The 15,366-nt window shown below is 37.0% G+C and overlaps 1 protein-coding gene across 1 annotated transcript; it reads left to right on the forward strand.

The window, feature by feature from the left end:
* Positions 1-7,523: 7,523 nt before the first annotated feature.
* Positions 7,524-9,623, forward strand: LOC128651648 (bombinin-like peptides 1). Its single transcript, XM_053704649.1, has 2 exons — positions 7,524-7,583; positions 8,518-9,623. The coding sequence occupies exons 1-2, from the start codon at positions 7,525-7,527 to the stop codon at positions 8,828-8,830; spliced, it is 372 nt and encodes a 123-aa protein (XP_053560624.1). The 5' UTR covers position 7,524; the 3' UTR covers positions 8,831-9,623.
* The last annotated feature ends 5,743 nt before the right edge of the window (positions 9,624-15,366 follow it).

Consider the following 15,366-nt stretch of genomic DNA (forward strand, 5'->3'; position numbering starts at 1 on the left):
ATTTAATTGTAGATAATTGTAGGTACTTGTAGTTAATTTATTTAATGACAGTGTAGTGTTAGGTTTAATTGTAACTTAGGTTAGGATTTATTTTACAGGTAATTTTGTAATTATTTTAACTAGGTAGCTATTAATTAGTCAATAACTATTTAATAGCTTTTGTACCTAGTTAAAATAAATACAAAGTTGCCTGTAAAATAAATATAAATGCTAAAATAGCTACAATGTAACTATTAGTTATATTGCAGCTATCTTAGGGTTTATTTTACAGGTAAGTATTTTGTTTTAAATATGATTCATTTATTTAGTTAATTTAATGATAGTGTAGTGTTAGGTGTAATTGTAACTTAGGTTAGGATTTATTTTACAGGTAAATTTGTATTTATTTTAGCTAGGTAGTTATTAAATAGTTATTAACTCTTTAATAACTATTGTACCTAGTTAAAATAAATACAAAGTTGCCTGTAAAATAAAAATAAATCCTAAAATAGCTACAATGTAACTATTAGTTATATTGTAGCTATATTAGGGTTTATTTTACAGGTAAGTCTTTAGTTTTAAATAGGATTCATTTATTTAACTATAGTAAACTTATTTCGTTTTATTTAAATTATATTTAAGTTAGGGGGTGTTAGTGTTAGGGTTAGACTTAGGTTTAGGGGTTAATAACCTTATTATAGTAGCGGCGACGTTGGGGGCGGGAGATTAGGGGTTAATAATTGTAGGTAGGTGGCGGCGATGTTAGGGAGGGCAGATTAGGGGTTAATAAAATGTATTATAGTGTTTGCGAGGCGGGAGTGCGGCGGTTTAGGGGTTAATACATTTATTATAGTGGCGGCGATTTGCGGTCGGCAGATTAGGGGTTAATACTTGTAGTTAGATTGTGGCGACGTTGGGGGGAGGCAGATTAGGGGTTAATAACTATAATGTAGGGGTCGGCGGTGTTAGGGACAGCAGATTAGGGGTTAATAGCTATAATGTAGGCGGCGATATCAGGTCGGCAGATTAGGGGTTAATACTTGTAGTTAGATTGCGGCGACGTTGGGGGGGGGCAGATTAGGGGTTAATAACTATAATGTAGGGGTCGGCGGTGTTAGGGACAGCAGATTAGGGGTTAATAGCTATAATGTAGGCGGCGGCGATATCGGGTCGGCAGATTAGGGGTTAATACTTGTAGTTAGATTGCGGCGACGTTGGGGGAGGCAGATTAGGGGTTAATAACTATAATGTAGGGGTCGGCGGTGTTAGGGACAGCAGATTAGGGGTTAATAGTTATAATGTAGGTGGCGGCGATATCGGGTCGGCAGATTAGGGGTTAATACTTGTAGTTAGATTGCGGCGACGTTGGGGGGGGCAGATTAGGGGTTAATAACTATAATGTAGGGGTCGGCGGTGTTAGGGACAGCAGATTAGGGGTTAATAGCTATAATGTAGGTTGCAGCGATATCCGATCGGCAGATTAGGGGTTAAATAATGTTATTATAGGGTTTGCGATGTGGGGGGGCCTCGGTTTAGTGGTTCATAGGTAGTTTATGGGTGTTAGTGACTTAGTGTACTAAATGGGTGTTAGTGTACTAAAAACATACCGAATTTCGGAACGGAATAGAACCGAATTCAGCCGAATCCGAATAAATCTGAAACGAATTTATTCGGATCCGAATAAATCCGAAACAAATTTATTCAAATTTTGCCGAATCCGATTCGAGCCGAAACGAAATTCGAAAAGTCCGAATCGATCCGAACCGAAAACGAACCGAATTTTTTAGCCGTGCACATGTCTAGTCCTGATTGAGGACCTATGGTTGGCCATTCTGGTGCGGAGGTCATCGGTGGTCTTTCCATGAAAACAGGGACATTCAGTAAAGGACCTAAGATATACCCTTATAGATCATGTCCCACCTCTGATAAGAGGTGGTGATAGGGGAAAAATACTCCTGCAACGAGAGGCAAAGTGAACCTAAGAACTGGGTACCTTGATCCCCAATGGGTTAAATACCCATCTGGACTGACATTGCTTTCTATAATAAGATTAACAGTTTCCAATACCAAAAAGTGTCTCTTATTATACATATCTAATTTCTCCTCAGCCTTCTTACCCATCTAGCTTTCTTTCTTTTATCTTTCATTCTTTAACCTCTTTTTTTCTCAAACTCTCTTTTTCTTGCATATAGCATTTATAAAATTTTCCCCTCCAAATAAGGGAATAGCTTCCCTGTAGGAGGTCTTTTATTTCCATCTAGATCTTTTGGCTGTGATTGACAGGTTACTATTAGTTAATACATAATTATGCCCAATAGTAGGACTTCGTAGCTACATTATCTGCAGCTTTATAAAAGTTAAGATCCTCTCTTTCTCTGACTATGTTTTCTCTATTTCTTTCTCAGAACACTTCTTTCATTCTTTATATGGTGTTTCAAATAAAACTAGGATCTCTTGTTTTCTCCCCCCCTCTCCCTTCCAGTGGACTTCTGCTCTTTATGTACATTTTTAATAGTCACACAAGTTGCTATATGGCAGTAGACCTTGCTTACATTCATTAATAAGAGACATATAGTATGCACTATTTACATACACAAATGTAACTATTTTTATCCGTTTGTATCACTTGATATTACCATAGCAACCATGATTGTTTACTTTGCCCTCAGCAGTTGCCTTGCACGCCGCCAGGGCTGACATGATGGCGTCACTCATGACCACTTCCGGTTTCGGGTTGGCGTGCACTCGTGGGAGTCGGTGGTGTGGAGACTGCCTGCTGCATAAATAGTAACTTTTTGGTACGTGCATTAATGATTGTTGTTTTTCACTTGTCTGATGACGGTGTTATTCCCTGATAACGTTCACTATGTTGAAATAAAACACTTTTTTCACGGTGAGTAGTGATGTCGCGAACAGTTCTGTCGCGAATAGTTTGCAGCGAACATAGCATGTTCGCGTTCGCAGTGGGCGGCGAACATATGCGATGTTCGGTCCGCCCCCTATTCGTCATCATTGAGTAAACTTTGACCCTGTAGTTTTTTTTTTTCCTGTGTAATCTAATTGCAGCCTGCCTCCCAGCTCAGGCTCACAGCATACACTTGCCCAGTGCCACCACTCATATCTGGTGTAACAGTAGTGTATATTTAAAAAAAACAAAAAAACTTTTTTTAATTTGAAATAATAGCAGTCAGTTTCCTTCACACGTGTGCGTTTCAGGTCCTGCCAGGGCACAATGTGACACCAGTGCAAGTCATATCTGATAAAACAGTAGTGTACATTTAAAAAAAAAAACAAAAAAAAACTTTTTTTAATTTGAAATAATAGCAGTCAGTTTCCTTCACACGTGTGCGTTTCAGGTCCTGCCAGGGCACAGTGTGACACCAGTGCAAGTCATATCTGCTAAATCAGAGTAGTGTACATTTAAAAAAACAAAAACCTTTTTTACTGTGAAATAATAGCAGTCAGTTTCCTTCACACGTGTGCATTCCAGGTCCTGCCAGGGCACAGTGTCACACCAGTGCAATTCATATCTGCTAAAACAGTAGTGTACATACATTTAAAAAAAACAAAAATCCTTTTTTATTGTGAAATAATAGCAGTCAGTTTCCCTCACACGTGTGCGCTTCAGGTCCTGCCAGGGCACAGTATCACACCAGTGCAATTCATATCTACTAAAACAGTAGTGTACATACATTTAAAAAAAAAAAAACCTTTTTTTACTGTGAAATAATAGCAGTCAGTTTCCCTCACACGTGTGCGTTCCAGGTATTGCCAGGGCACAGTGTCACACCAGTGCAAGTCATATCTGCTAAAACAGTAGTGTACATTTAAAAAAAAAAAGCCTTACACTACCTGAACGATACAACATCATACCTGATGTTTTAAAGCACGTTATTCCAAACAATTTAGGAATGTTAGGTGATTTATGCCCTTTATGGATTAAAACGAGACTCTGCATCAACTATGTAATTTTCCATGGGAGTTTGCCATGGATTCCCCTCCGGCATACCACAGTCCAGGTGTTAGTCCCATTGAAACAACTTTTCCATCACTTTTGTGGCCAGAAAGAGTCCCTGTGGGTTTTAAAATTTGCATGCCTATTGAAGTCTATGGCGGTTCACCCGGTTCACCGGTTCGCAAACTTTTGCGGAAGTTCGCGTTCGCCAATTGCGAACGCAAAATTTTAGGTTCACGACATCACTAATGGTGAGTGCTCTCTTCAGCCTTCTTATATATGTATATATATTTTAATTATTTCTTCACGCGCATTCGCTTTAGTGCACTTGGCCTAACACATGTTCAGATTACTATGTGACAGAAAGTCAAAACAGGGTTATGTATGAGGTGGCCATATTGCCACTTTAAAAAGGGACACATATGAAAAATATATATGCCAGGGTTCTTATAATGAAACGTTATTCAAAACATATCTTTAAACAGCTCGACACATATATTTTTCATATGTTGTCCTTTTTAAAGCTGCAATATGGTCATCCTACTTATGTATTACGCCCCATAGAAGTTTATGGAGAAAGGGACATATCACAGCCATACTATTTGACCTACAGATCTCAGCGTAAAGCTGCAATATGGTCATCCTACTTATGTATTACGCCCCACAGAAGTTTATGGAGAAAGGGACATATCACAGCTGTACTATTTGACCTACAGATCTCAGCGTAAAGCTGCAATATGGTCATCCTACTTATGTATTACGCCCCATAGAAGTTTATGGAGAAAGGGACATATCACAGCCGTACCATTTGACCTACAGATCTCAGTGTAAAGCTGCAATATGGTCACCCTACTTATGTATTACGCCCCATAGAAGTTTATGGAGAAAGGGACATATCACAGCCGTACTATTTGACCTACAGATTTCAGTGTACCTCAGGCTTCTGCTTGAGCAATAATCTTTTAATTTCATTTTGTAATAGGATAACAAAATAGAAGCACTATTGATTTAAATTGTGAAGTGTTATCGCTTAATAGTTCTAATATTGTTTACACTCCACTTGTAATTTAGACCAAAGTAATCTATTGTCAATAACTTAAAAATGACATGTTCTTACAAATTTGAGTATGTCATTTTGCATTAGAAGTTCCACTGAACACTAACCACTACTGCTTATCTAATCTAGACTAGCAGAATGCTTGGATGTATTGGTAGAGGTATTTGCAGCAGAAATAGTAAGGTTCTTATAAAGTGGCATAAGAACCTTACTATTTCTGCTGCAAATACCTCTACCAATGCATCCAAGCATTCTGCTAGCCTTACTCGCTGCATTACTACATTGTTTACTAAGTTTTAAATCATCTGAAATAATAATTCCCAAGTCCTGTTCCTCGTCTGTAACAGTCAGTAAAGTGTCATTGAGTCTGTAATTAACATTTGGATTTTTCTTCCCTAAATGCATTATTTTACACTTTGCTGTGTTAAACTTTAGATCCCAGTCGTTTGTCCAATCCTCCAATTGTTGTATAAGTGATATACAACAATTGTAGGATTGGACAAACAACTGGGATCTAAAGTTTAACACAGCAAAGTGTAAAATAATGCATTTAGGGAAGAAAAATCCAAATGTTAATTACAGACTCAATGACACTTTACTGACTGTTACAGACGAGGAACAGGACTTGGGAATTATTATTTCAGATGATTTAAAACTTAGTAAACAATGTAGTAATGCAGCGAGTAAGGCTAGCAGAATGCTTGGATGTATTGGTAGAGGTATTTGCAGCAGAAATAGTAAGGTTCTTATGCCACTTTATAGATCATTAGTTAAACCTCATCTTGAGTATTGTGTGCAGTTCTGGAGGCCATATCTTCAGAAGGATATTAACAAACTTGAATCTGTGCAAAGGAGGGCTACCAAAATGGTACATGGTCTAAAAATAAAACTCTAATCTCTAAAATCACTACCAACTGATTCAAATTTCAATTTACCTAATGCATTAACACAATAATTGATTCAGATCCCTAATATGTTATGTCATTTTCGGTGTGTATATATATTCTATGCAGAGAATCTCCATGATTAGAAGGACTGTTCAATATTTAATTGATGGCAAAAGAATGAAAAATAAAAAGATTGATATTAGGAAGTATGTATTATAACAAGAATCCTATTCAAGAAATTCCTTTTAAAACACTTATAAATCAACATTTTATTCTTTATATGTCAGATTTTAATGTAAAGGACTTTGTTCTACTAAAGTTGATTAATGCAATGATCATCTGTCTAATTTATCTATCTTTCATCTATCTATATATCTATCTTTCTAATTATCTGTCTATCTATCTATAAATCGGGTTTTCTGTCTTTAATAAACACACAGTTAAAGACACACACTGAAACACATATGAACAAACACAAGCTAACTAATCATACACACTTTGCAATACAAATATATAAAACAAATCATAGTCAGTTGTTACATCATGTTATATAATTAAACTATGAAACTGTAATATTTGGCTTTAATTAAGGTGATGATATAATTTACATTTATAAAGTGAATGACTTTGCTGAAATCATTTAACACAAATATTAATTTACAATATTATTATAAAATTTGTTCAGGCTAATTTGAATATATATTACTAATTAGACACAGATATAAAAGGTGTAAATCCTTCACACCTAAGAGACCATCACATCAAGATATCTGATAACCTATAACAATATCCTGAGATCCTGGTAAGCAAATGTTATATCATACTTATATATTTGTAACAATTTTATTTATACTTCTTATGAGAGAGACCTTTATTTTACATTTAGTATAGATTTTTAATACTAGTAACTGACTTTTTTATGGCACCAGAGTAAAGAAACAACACAATATTAATAACAATTAAATTAATCAGATGCTTATTTATAACATTACACTGAATACTAAACAGTATAAGGCTTTGTGGTGTAATCATGAAAATAATTAGCAATAAGGGATATTAGTAATCTTGTAGTTGTACATGACAGAACAATATCTATATCTATAAATTAATACTGACATGTTCTATGGAATTGTATAATCTACATAGTTAAGCATATTATCATTTCATTTTTAATGTCTCTGTTCTGTCTGGTTGTAAGTAATCCAAAAATAAACTTTACGCTATTTATTTAAAGGGACATGAAACACCTAATTTCATGTGCATGCATTTTTAAACATCTTTGCAATTTACTTCTAATATAAATTTTGCTTTATTTTATTGGTATCCTTTATTGAAAGAGTAGCAATGCACTACTGGGAACTAGTTGAACAGATCGGTAAGCCAATGACAACAGCCATATTTGTGCAGCAACCAATCAGCAGCTAGCCCCAGTCCTGAGCATACTTAGCAAGCTTTTCAACAATGAATACCAAGTGAACAAAGCAAACACAGTAAAATGGAAATGCTCTATCTGAATCATGATAGTTTAATTTTTACTGTAATGTATCTTTTTTAATGATTCTTTAATAAGATTTAAATCAATACATTTGGTAAATGTTTGATGTGGTTCTAATTGTTCTTTTTTTCTTTACTTTTAACAGGTAAAGATGAATATTAAGTACATAGTTGCAGTGTCCTTTTTAATAGCATCTACATATGCACGAAGGTAAAAATAAATAAACAAGGATAGAACTATCAAAAATCATGTTTTTTAGATTTAAATATTTTATTTCAGAGAAACTACTAAATATTCAAGAGTTTTTAAAAATACAATGGTCATATTTCCATATGTGGTAATAATTTTGTGACATAAAGCTTTCAAAAAATTGGTTGCAGTAAAGTGCTTTCTGCTTCCATTTTCCCTTCAGTACATATACACATTACATTATATGAGAGCACAGACAATTTTGTAAGATATTGAAAGGAAGAAGAAATAAATTTAATTTGAACAAGGGTGTTAAACTGAAAGATACATTTACACTATTTAACACTATGAAATTAAAATAATTAACATAAAGATAAATAAACTTACATCTCTCTCTCTCTCTCTCTCTCTCTCTCTCTTCCTCTCTCTTCCTCTCTCTTCCTCTCTCTTCCTCTCTCTCTCTCCTCTCTCTCTTTCCTCTCTCTCTCTCCTCTCTCTCTCTCCTCTCTCTCTCTCCTGCAAGTTGGTTAGTGCATATCAGGTTTCGCTCATGCACTAACTTTTTACTTTCAACTTGTAAAAGTAAGCGAACCCGCCCACATAAATAAAATTCTTCCAGCGGTGTTTGCTCTTGAACACAAGAACTAAATAGTGATAATGAGAAAGAGAATTAGTTGTTATAAACTTAATTTGGTACAAATACGCACGCCTAAATACCCAATTTAAAGAACTTAACTGCTTTTTTGATAAGCAATTACTGATGTCTGCTATTTGCTCATTGGTACTACAGACCAAACAAACGCCCTCAGAGTGCCAGATGTGACCACCTGTCCTAATTATGATGAGCTGTGCTTTCAGACAATAAAATATATTTTTTAAAAAAACAATAAGTAGTTTAATCTTAAACTGTTAAAGTCATAAAATTAGTTTACCAATTGGATTTATTTATTTTTAGTGTAAAGAATGAAGAACAGTCTCTGAGTCAGAGGGATGTTTTAGAAGAAGAATCACTGAGGGAAATCAGAGGTATAGGAGGAGCCCTCCTAAGTGCTGGTAAATCAGCTTTAAAAGGCTTGGCTAAAGGATTGGCTGAGCATTTTGCGAATGGGAAGAGAACAGCTGAAGAACATGAAGTGATGAAAAGACTGGAATTAGCAATACAGTCTCTGAGTCAGAGGGATGTTTTAGAAGAAGAATCACTGAGGGAAATCAGAGGTTTCCTTAGTCAGATATATCATGAAAGAGTAAAATGCTATGGTAAGAAATGACTGAGCAGTTCGCGAATGGGAAGAGAGCAGCTGAAGAACATGAAGTGATGAAAAGACTGGAAGCCGTAATGTGTGATCAAGATTCCTTGGATTATCCAGAGGAAGCTTCTGAAAGAGAAACCAGAGGCTTCAATCTAACACAGTATGCAGAGCGTTTAGCTATGTTTGGTTAGTAATGTACTTGTAGGTTTAGTTAAAAAGATTTGATAATTATAACTAGTAAAACTTTGCTTTCATTAAAGGAACACTGAACCCATTTTTTTTTCTTTTGTGATTCAGATAGAACATGTAGTTTTAAGCAACTTTCTAATTTACTCCTATTATTATTTTTTCTTCGTTCTCTTGTTATCTTTATTTGAAAAATAAGGCATCTACGCTTTTTTTTGTTGGTTCAGAATTCTGAACAGCACTTTTTTATTGGTGGATGAATTTATCCACCAATCAGCAAGAACAACCCAGGTTGTTCACCAAAAATGGGCCGGCATCTAAATTTAAATTCTTGCATTTCAAATAAAAATACTAAGAGAATGAAGAAAATTTGATAATAGTAAATTAGAAAGTTGCTTACAATTTCATGTTCTATCTGAATCCCGAAAGAAAAAAATTGGGTTCAGTGTCCCTTTAATGTTTTTTAAATGATGCTAATCAGATAACATATAATAAAGAATAAATAAACACACAAAAAAGCTATTTAAACAAACTGCATGTTCTCTACTCTGCTATTAAATAAAAATCATATGAGCAAAAATTGTTTTATCATTTTAAACTATCATTAAAATGGTTGCTGATCATGGTTTTTTATCACATTTATTTAGTAAAGTTTATCAAAAGATTTTTCTACAAAAGTCACATTAAAGTCTATGGAAATATTTGTAGATAATAATTATACAGACATCCCAACCTGCAAAAACTAATTTCAGGGAGGTGGCTTCACCGGCTACTGTGCAAACCCCACCCCACCCCCCAAAAAAAGTGGTTTAATGTCCCTTTAAATTATAGATATATATATATATTTATATATATATATATATATATATATATATATATATATATATATATATATATATATATATATATATATTAATATAAATATATAATGTTATCCACACTTTGTACAGCTCATGGCAGAAATTGTAAAACTGAACTAGAAAACATAATTTTTTAGATTAACTTTCTCTCACCATTACAAGACACCCTCCCCTCTGTTACAGGCATAGGTTGCTCCATGACCACCTGACCTCTTAAGAGTATGGGACCCTGAACAATATAGAGGTATGGGAGCCTGCACAATATAGAGGTATGGAAGATACACAAGCCTGCACAATATAGAGGTATGGTAGCCTGCACAATATAGAGGTATGGGAGCCTGCACAATAGAGAGGTATGGGAGCTTGCACAATAGAGAGGTATGGAAGCCTGCACATGCCTGCACAATATAGAGGTATGGGAGCCTGCACAATATAGAGGTATGGGAGTCTGCACAATAGAGAGGAATGGGAGCCTGCACAATAGAGAGGTATGTGAGCCTGCACAATATAGAGCTATGAGAGCCTGCACAAAATATAGGTATGGTAGCCTGCACAATAGAGAGGTATGGGAGCCAGCACAATATAGAGCTATGAGAGCCTGCACAATAGATAGGTATGGTAGCCTGCACAATAGAGAGGTATGGGAGCCAACACAATAGAGAGGTATGGGAGCCTGCACAGAAGAGAGGTATGGGAGGCTGCACAATAGAGAGGTATGGTAGCCTGCACAATAGAGAGGTATGTGAGCCTGCACAATATAGAGCTATGAGAGCTTGCACAATAGATAGGTATGGTAGCCTGCACAATAGAGAGGTATGGGAGCCAGCACAATAGAGAGGTATGGGAGCCTGCACAGAAGATAGGTATGGGAGCCTGCACAATAGAGATGTATGGGAGCCTGTACAATAGAGAGGTTTGGGAGCCTGCACAACAGAGAAGTATGGGAGCCTGCACAATAGAGAAGTATGGGAGCCTGCACAATATAGAGGTATGGAAGCCGGCACAATATAGAGGTATGGGAGCCTGCACAATATAGAGGTATGGGAGCCTGCACAATATAGAGGTATGGGAGCCAGCACAACAGAGATGTATGGGAGCTTGCACAGAAGAGAGGTACACACTCTAGCACTTGTCCTGAAAACCAACAACCACATTATAGCCAGAGGTAAAAAAAGACATTACTATTGGTGATTTGGGTGATAAATACACCATAAGGCTGCCCAGTGCATATACAAGCATCTAATTGACGTCATGTGCATACAATCTAATTGAAGCTAGAATGAGAATAGTGGGTAAAATAGGATTTAAGCTTTATGCTGTGTTACTAATACTTACTTATTTGGACTGTGGTCTTCCCAGAACACAAGAATTGACAAATATAAAATGATTTCATACCCTTTAATACTGTCTTGGTCTTAGCCCTTATCTAAAAAGAATGTGAAACAATTCCGATTATCCTAGCTTTGTGAAGGAATAATCTAGATTTTATTAAAGAAACAGAGACGAATATGTTTGCATTACTTTCCTTTACTACTCGTGTGCAGCCTTTAAAGTACATAAATCACACAAAGAGTTAAACTAATGCAGAGAAAAAGAGCCTACATAACTAGCCAATGAGAATGCTAGGTTGGAGACCAGGTTAAACATTGACCAATCAGATGACCCATATTGACCACAAACAGCCCAATGAGCACCCCATTTTCCTCTTTCTTGCTTGATGCTCATAACAAAGAATCTTCCGAAAAAAACATAAAAGTCCAAACAGTCCAATTAACAAACATACAATAAAGCAAAACTTTATTAAACTTGAGAGAATTTTGACTCAAAGAGAACTCAGGATTGGAAGATGATAATCCATAGATCCATCTGTGTTTCCATGAGGTTGAAGATTTGATTGAAGGAAAAAATCCAAATTTAATTAGTGATGTTTGAGTAGTTGGTAACTAAAATCAAATATATATCATTAGTATAAACAATTTACAAAATACGGGTTGGGAAAAAAGACAGAAAGTAGAGGTGGGAAAATATTCATCTCTGTGTCATTAATAAAATCTAGATTATTCCTTCACAAGGCTAGGATAATCTGAATTTTATTACAAGACCAGAGACTTCATATTTTTGCAAGTTTAAAGCATTATTCAAAAAGATTTAGGCCTAGATTTGGAGTTCGGCGGTAAAAGGGCTGTTAACGCTCCGCGGGCTTTTTTCTGGCCGCACCATAAATTTAACTCTGGTATCGAGAGTTTAATCAAATGCTGCGTTAGGCTCCAAAAAAGGAGCGTAGAGCATTTTTACCGCAAATGCAACTCTCGATACCAGAGTTGCTTACGGACGCGGCCGGCCTCAAAAACGTGCTCGTGCACGATTCTCCCATAGGAAACAATGGGGCTGTTTGAGCTGAAAAAAAAGCAGCGTTCAGCTCCTAACGCAGCCCCATTGTTTGCTATGGGGAAACACTTCCTACGTCTGCACCTAACACCCTAACATGTACCCGAGTCTAAACACCCCTAACCTTACACTTACTAACCCCTAATCTGCCGCCCCCGCTATCGCTGACCCCTGCATATTTTTTTAACCCCTAATCTGCCGCTCCGTAAACCGCCGCAACCTACGTTATCCCTATGTACCCCTAATCTGCTGCCCTAACATCGCCGACCCCTATATTATATTTATTAACCCCTAATCTGCCCCCCTCAACGTCGCCGACACCTGCCTACACTTATTAACCCCTAATCTGCCGAGCGGACCTGAGCGCTACTATAATAAAGTTATTAACCCCTAATCCGCCTCACTAACCCTATCATAAATAGTATTAACCCCTAATCTGCCCTCCCTAACATCGCCGACACCTACCTTCAATTATTAACCCCTAATCTGCCGAGCGGACCTCACCGCTACTATAATAAATGTATTAACCCCTAAAGCTAAGTCTAACCCTAATACTAACATCCCCCTAATTTAAATATAATTTACATCTAACGAAATAAATTAACTCTTATTAAATAACTTATTCCTATTTAAAGCTAAATACTTACCTGTAAAATCCTATCAGCCAATAGAATGCGAGCTCAATCTGATTGGCTGATTGGATCAGCCAATCGGATTGAACTTGATTCTGATTGGCTGATTCCATCAGCCAATCAGAAAATTCCTACCTTAATTCCGATTGGCTGATAGAATCCTATCAGCCAATCGGAATTCGAGGGACGCCATCTTGGATGACGTCCCTTAAAGGAACCGTCATTCGTCGGGAGACAACAGAAGAAGAGGATGGATCCGCGTCGCCTGCTTCAAGATGGACCCGCTCCGCACCGGATGGAAGAAGATTGAAGATGCCGCTTGGAGAAGATGTTTGCCGGTCCGGATGTCCTCTTCTTACCGGATAGGAGGAAGACTTTGGAGCCTCTTCTGGACCTCTTCAGCACCGGATGATGGATCGCCAACCCCCGCTTGGGTTGGATGAAGATGTTGGAGCCAGGACGGATCGGTGAACCTGGTATGGTGAAGACAAGGTAGGAAGATCTTCAGGGGCTTAGTGTTAGGTTTATTTAAGGGGGGTTTGGGTTAGATTAGGGGTATGTGGGTGGTGGGTTGTAATGTTGGGGGGGGGTATGGTATGTTTTTTTTTACAGGCAAAAGAGCTGAAATCCTTGGGGCATGCCCCGCAAAGGGCCCTGTTCGGGGCTGGTAAGGTAAAAGAGCTTGTAACTTTTTTAATTTAGAATAGGGTAGGGCATTTTTTATTTTGGGGGGCTTTGTTATTTTATTAGGGGGCTTAGAGTAGGTGTAATTAGTTTAAAATTGTTGTAAGATTTTTCTTATGTTTGTAAATATTTTATTATTTTTTGTAACTTAGTTCTTTTTTATTTTTTGTACTTTAGCTAGTTTATTTAATTGTATTTATTTGTAGCAATTGTGTTTGATTAATTTATTGATAGTGTAGTGTTAGGTTAATTGTAGGTAATTGTAGGTAGTTTATTTAATTATTTTATTGATAGGGTAGTGTTAGGTTTAATTATATCTTAGGTTAGGATTTATTTTACAGGTAAATTTGTTATTATTTTAACTAGGTAACTATTAAATAGTTCTTAACTATTTAATAGCTATTGTACCTGGTTAAAATAATTACAAAGTTGCCTGTAAAATAAATATTAATCCTAAAATAGCTATAATATAATTATAATTTATATTGTAGCTATATTAGGATTTATTTTACAGGTAAGTATTTAGCTTTAAATAGGAATAAGTTATTTAATAAGAGTTAATTTATTTCGTTAGATTTAAATTATATTTAACTTAGGGGGGTGTTAGTGTTAGGGTTAGACTTAGCTTTAGGGGTTAATCAATTTATTAGAATAGCGGTGAGCTCCGGTCGTCAGATTAGGGGTTAATAATTGAAGTTAGGTTTTGGCGATGTTAGGGAGGGCAGATTAGGGGTTAATACTATTTATGATAGGGTTAGTGAGGCGGGTTAGGGGTTAATAACTTTATTATAGTAGCGCTCAGGTCCGCTCGGCAGATTAGGGGTTAATAAGTGTAGGCAGGTGTCGGCGACGTTGAGGGGGGCAGATTAGGGGTTAATAAATATAATATAGGGGTCGGCGGTGTTAGGGGTAGCAGATTAGGGGTACATAGGGATAACGTAGGTGGCGGCGCTTTGCGGTCGGAAGATTAGGGGTTAATTATTTTAAGTAGCTGGCGGCGACGTTGTGGGGGGCAGGTTAGGGGTTAATAAATGTAATACAGGGGTCGGCGGGGTTAGGGGCAGCAGATTAGGGGTACATAAGTATAACGTAGGTGGCGGTCGGCAGATTAGGGGTTAAAAATTTGAATCGAGTGGCGGCGGTGTGGGGGGACCTCGGTTTAGGGGTACATAGGTAGTTTATGGGTGTTAGTGTACTTTAGGGTACAGTAGTTAAGAGCTTTATGAACCGGCGTTAGCCAGAAAGCTCTTAACTCCTGCTATTTTCAGGCGGCTGGAATCTTGTCGTTAGAGCTCTAACGCTCACTTCAGAAACGACTCTAAATACCAGCGTTAGAAAGATCCCATTGAAAAGATAGGCTACCCAAATGGCGTAGGGGGATCTGCGGTATGGAAAAGTCGCGGCTGAAAAGTGAGCGTTAGACCCTTTAATCACTGACTCCAAATACCAGCGGGCGGCCAAAACCAGCGTTAGGAGCCTCTAACGCTGGTTTTGACGGCTACCGCCGAACTCCAAATCTAGGCCCAAGAGAGGTGTGCTGAATGGGTTTAAAGTAAAAATGTTTGAAAGTAAAATCAGAGGACCAGTCTGCACCCTTCAAATTTCCTTGTAAAGATGCAGATTTTAAAAGGGCTTTAGAAGCGGCTGATCCTCTTACTAAATGAGCTGTGAATGCAAGATCAATTTCAGCCTCAGATATCACCCATTTAATCCACCTCGCAATAGAAGTAGGAGAGACAGGAGCATGAGGAGGAACAAAGGACAGCAAAAGTTGTTTGTTAGTAGAGTCTCTAAAGGATGAAGT

Source organism: Bombina bombina, chromosome 3 (genome assembly GCF_027579735.1).
Source record: "Bombina bombina isolate aBomBom1 chromosome 3, aBomBom1.pri, whole genome shotgun sequence".
Lineage (NCBI taxonomy): Eukaryota > Metazoa > Chordata > Amphibia > Anura > Bombinatoridae > Bombina > Bombina bombina.

Bases quoted from the DNA above. Each gene is read 5' to 3' on its own strand.
- LOC128651648 (XM_053704649.1), top strand. From the start codon at position 7,525: ATGAATATTAAGTACATAGTTGCAGTGTCCTTTTTAATAGCATCTACA. The intron at 7,584-8,517 runs GTAAAAATAAAT...ATTTATTTTTAG, and splicing joins GCATCTACATATGCACGAAG to TGTAAAGAATGAAGAACAGT.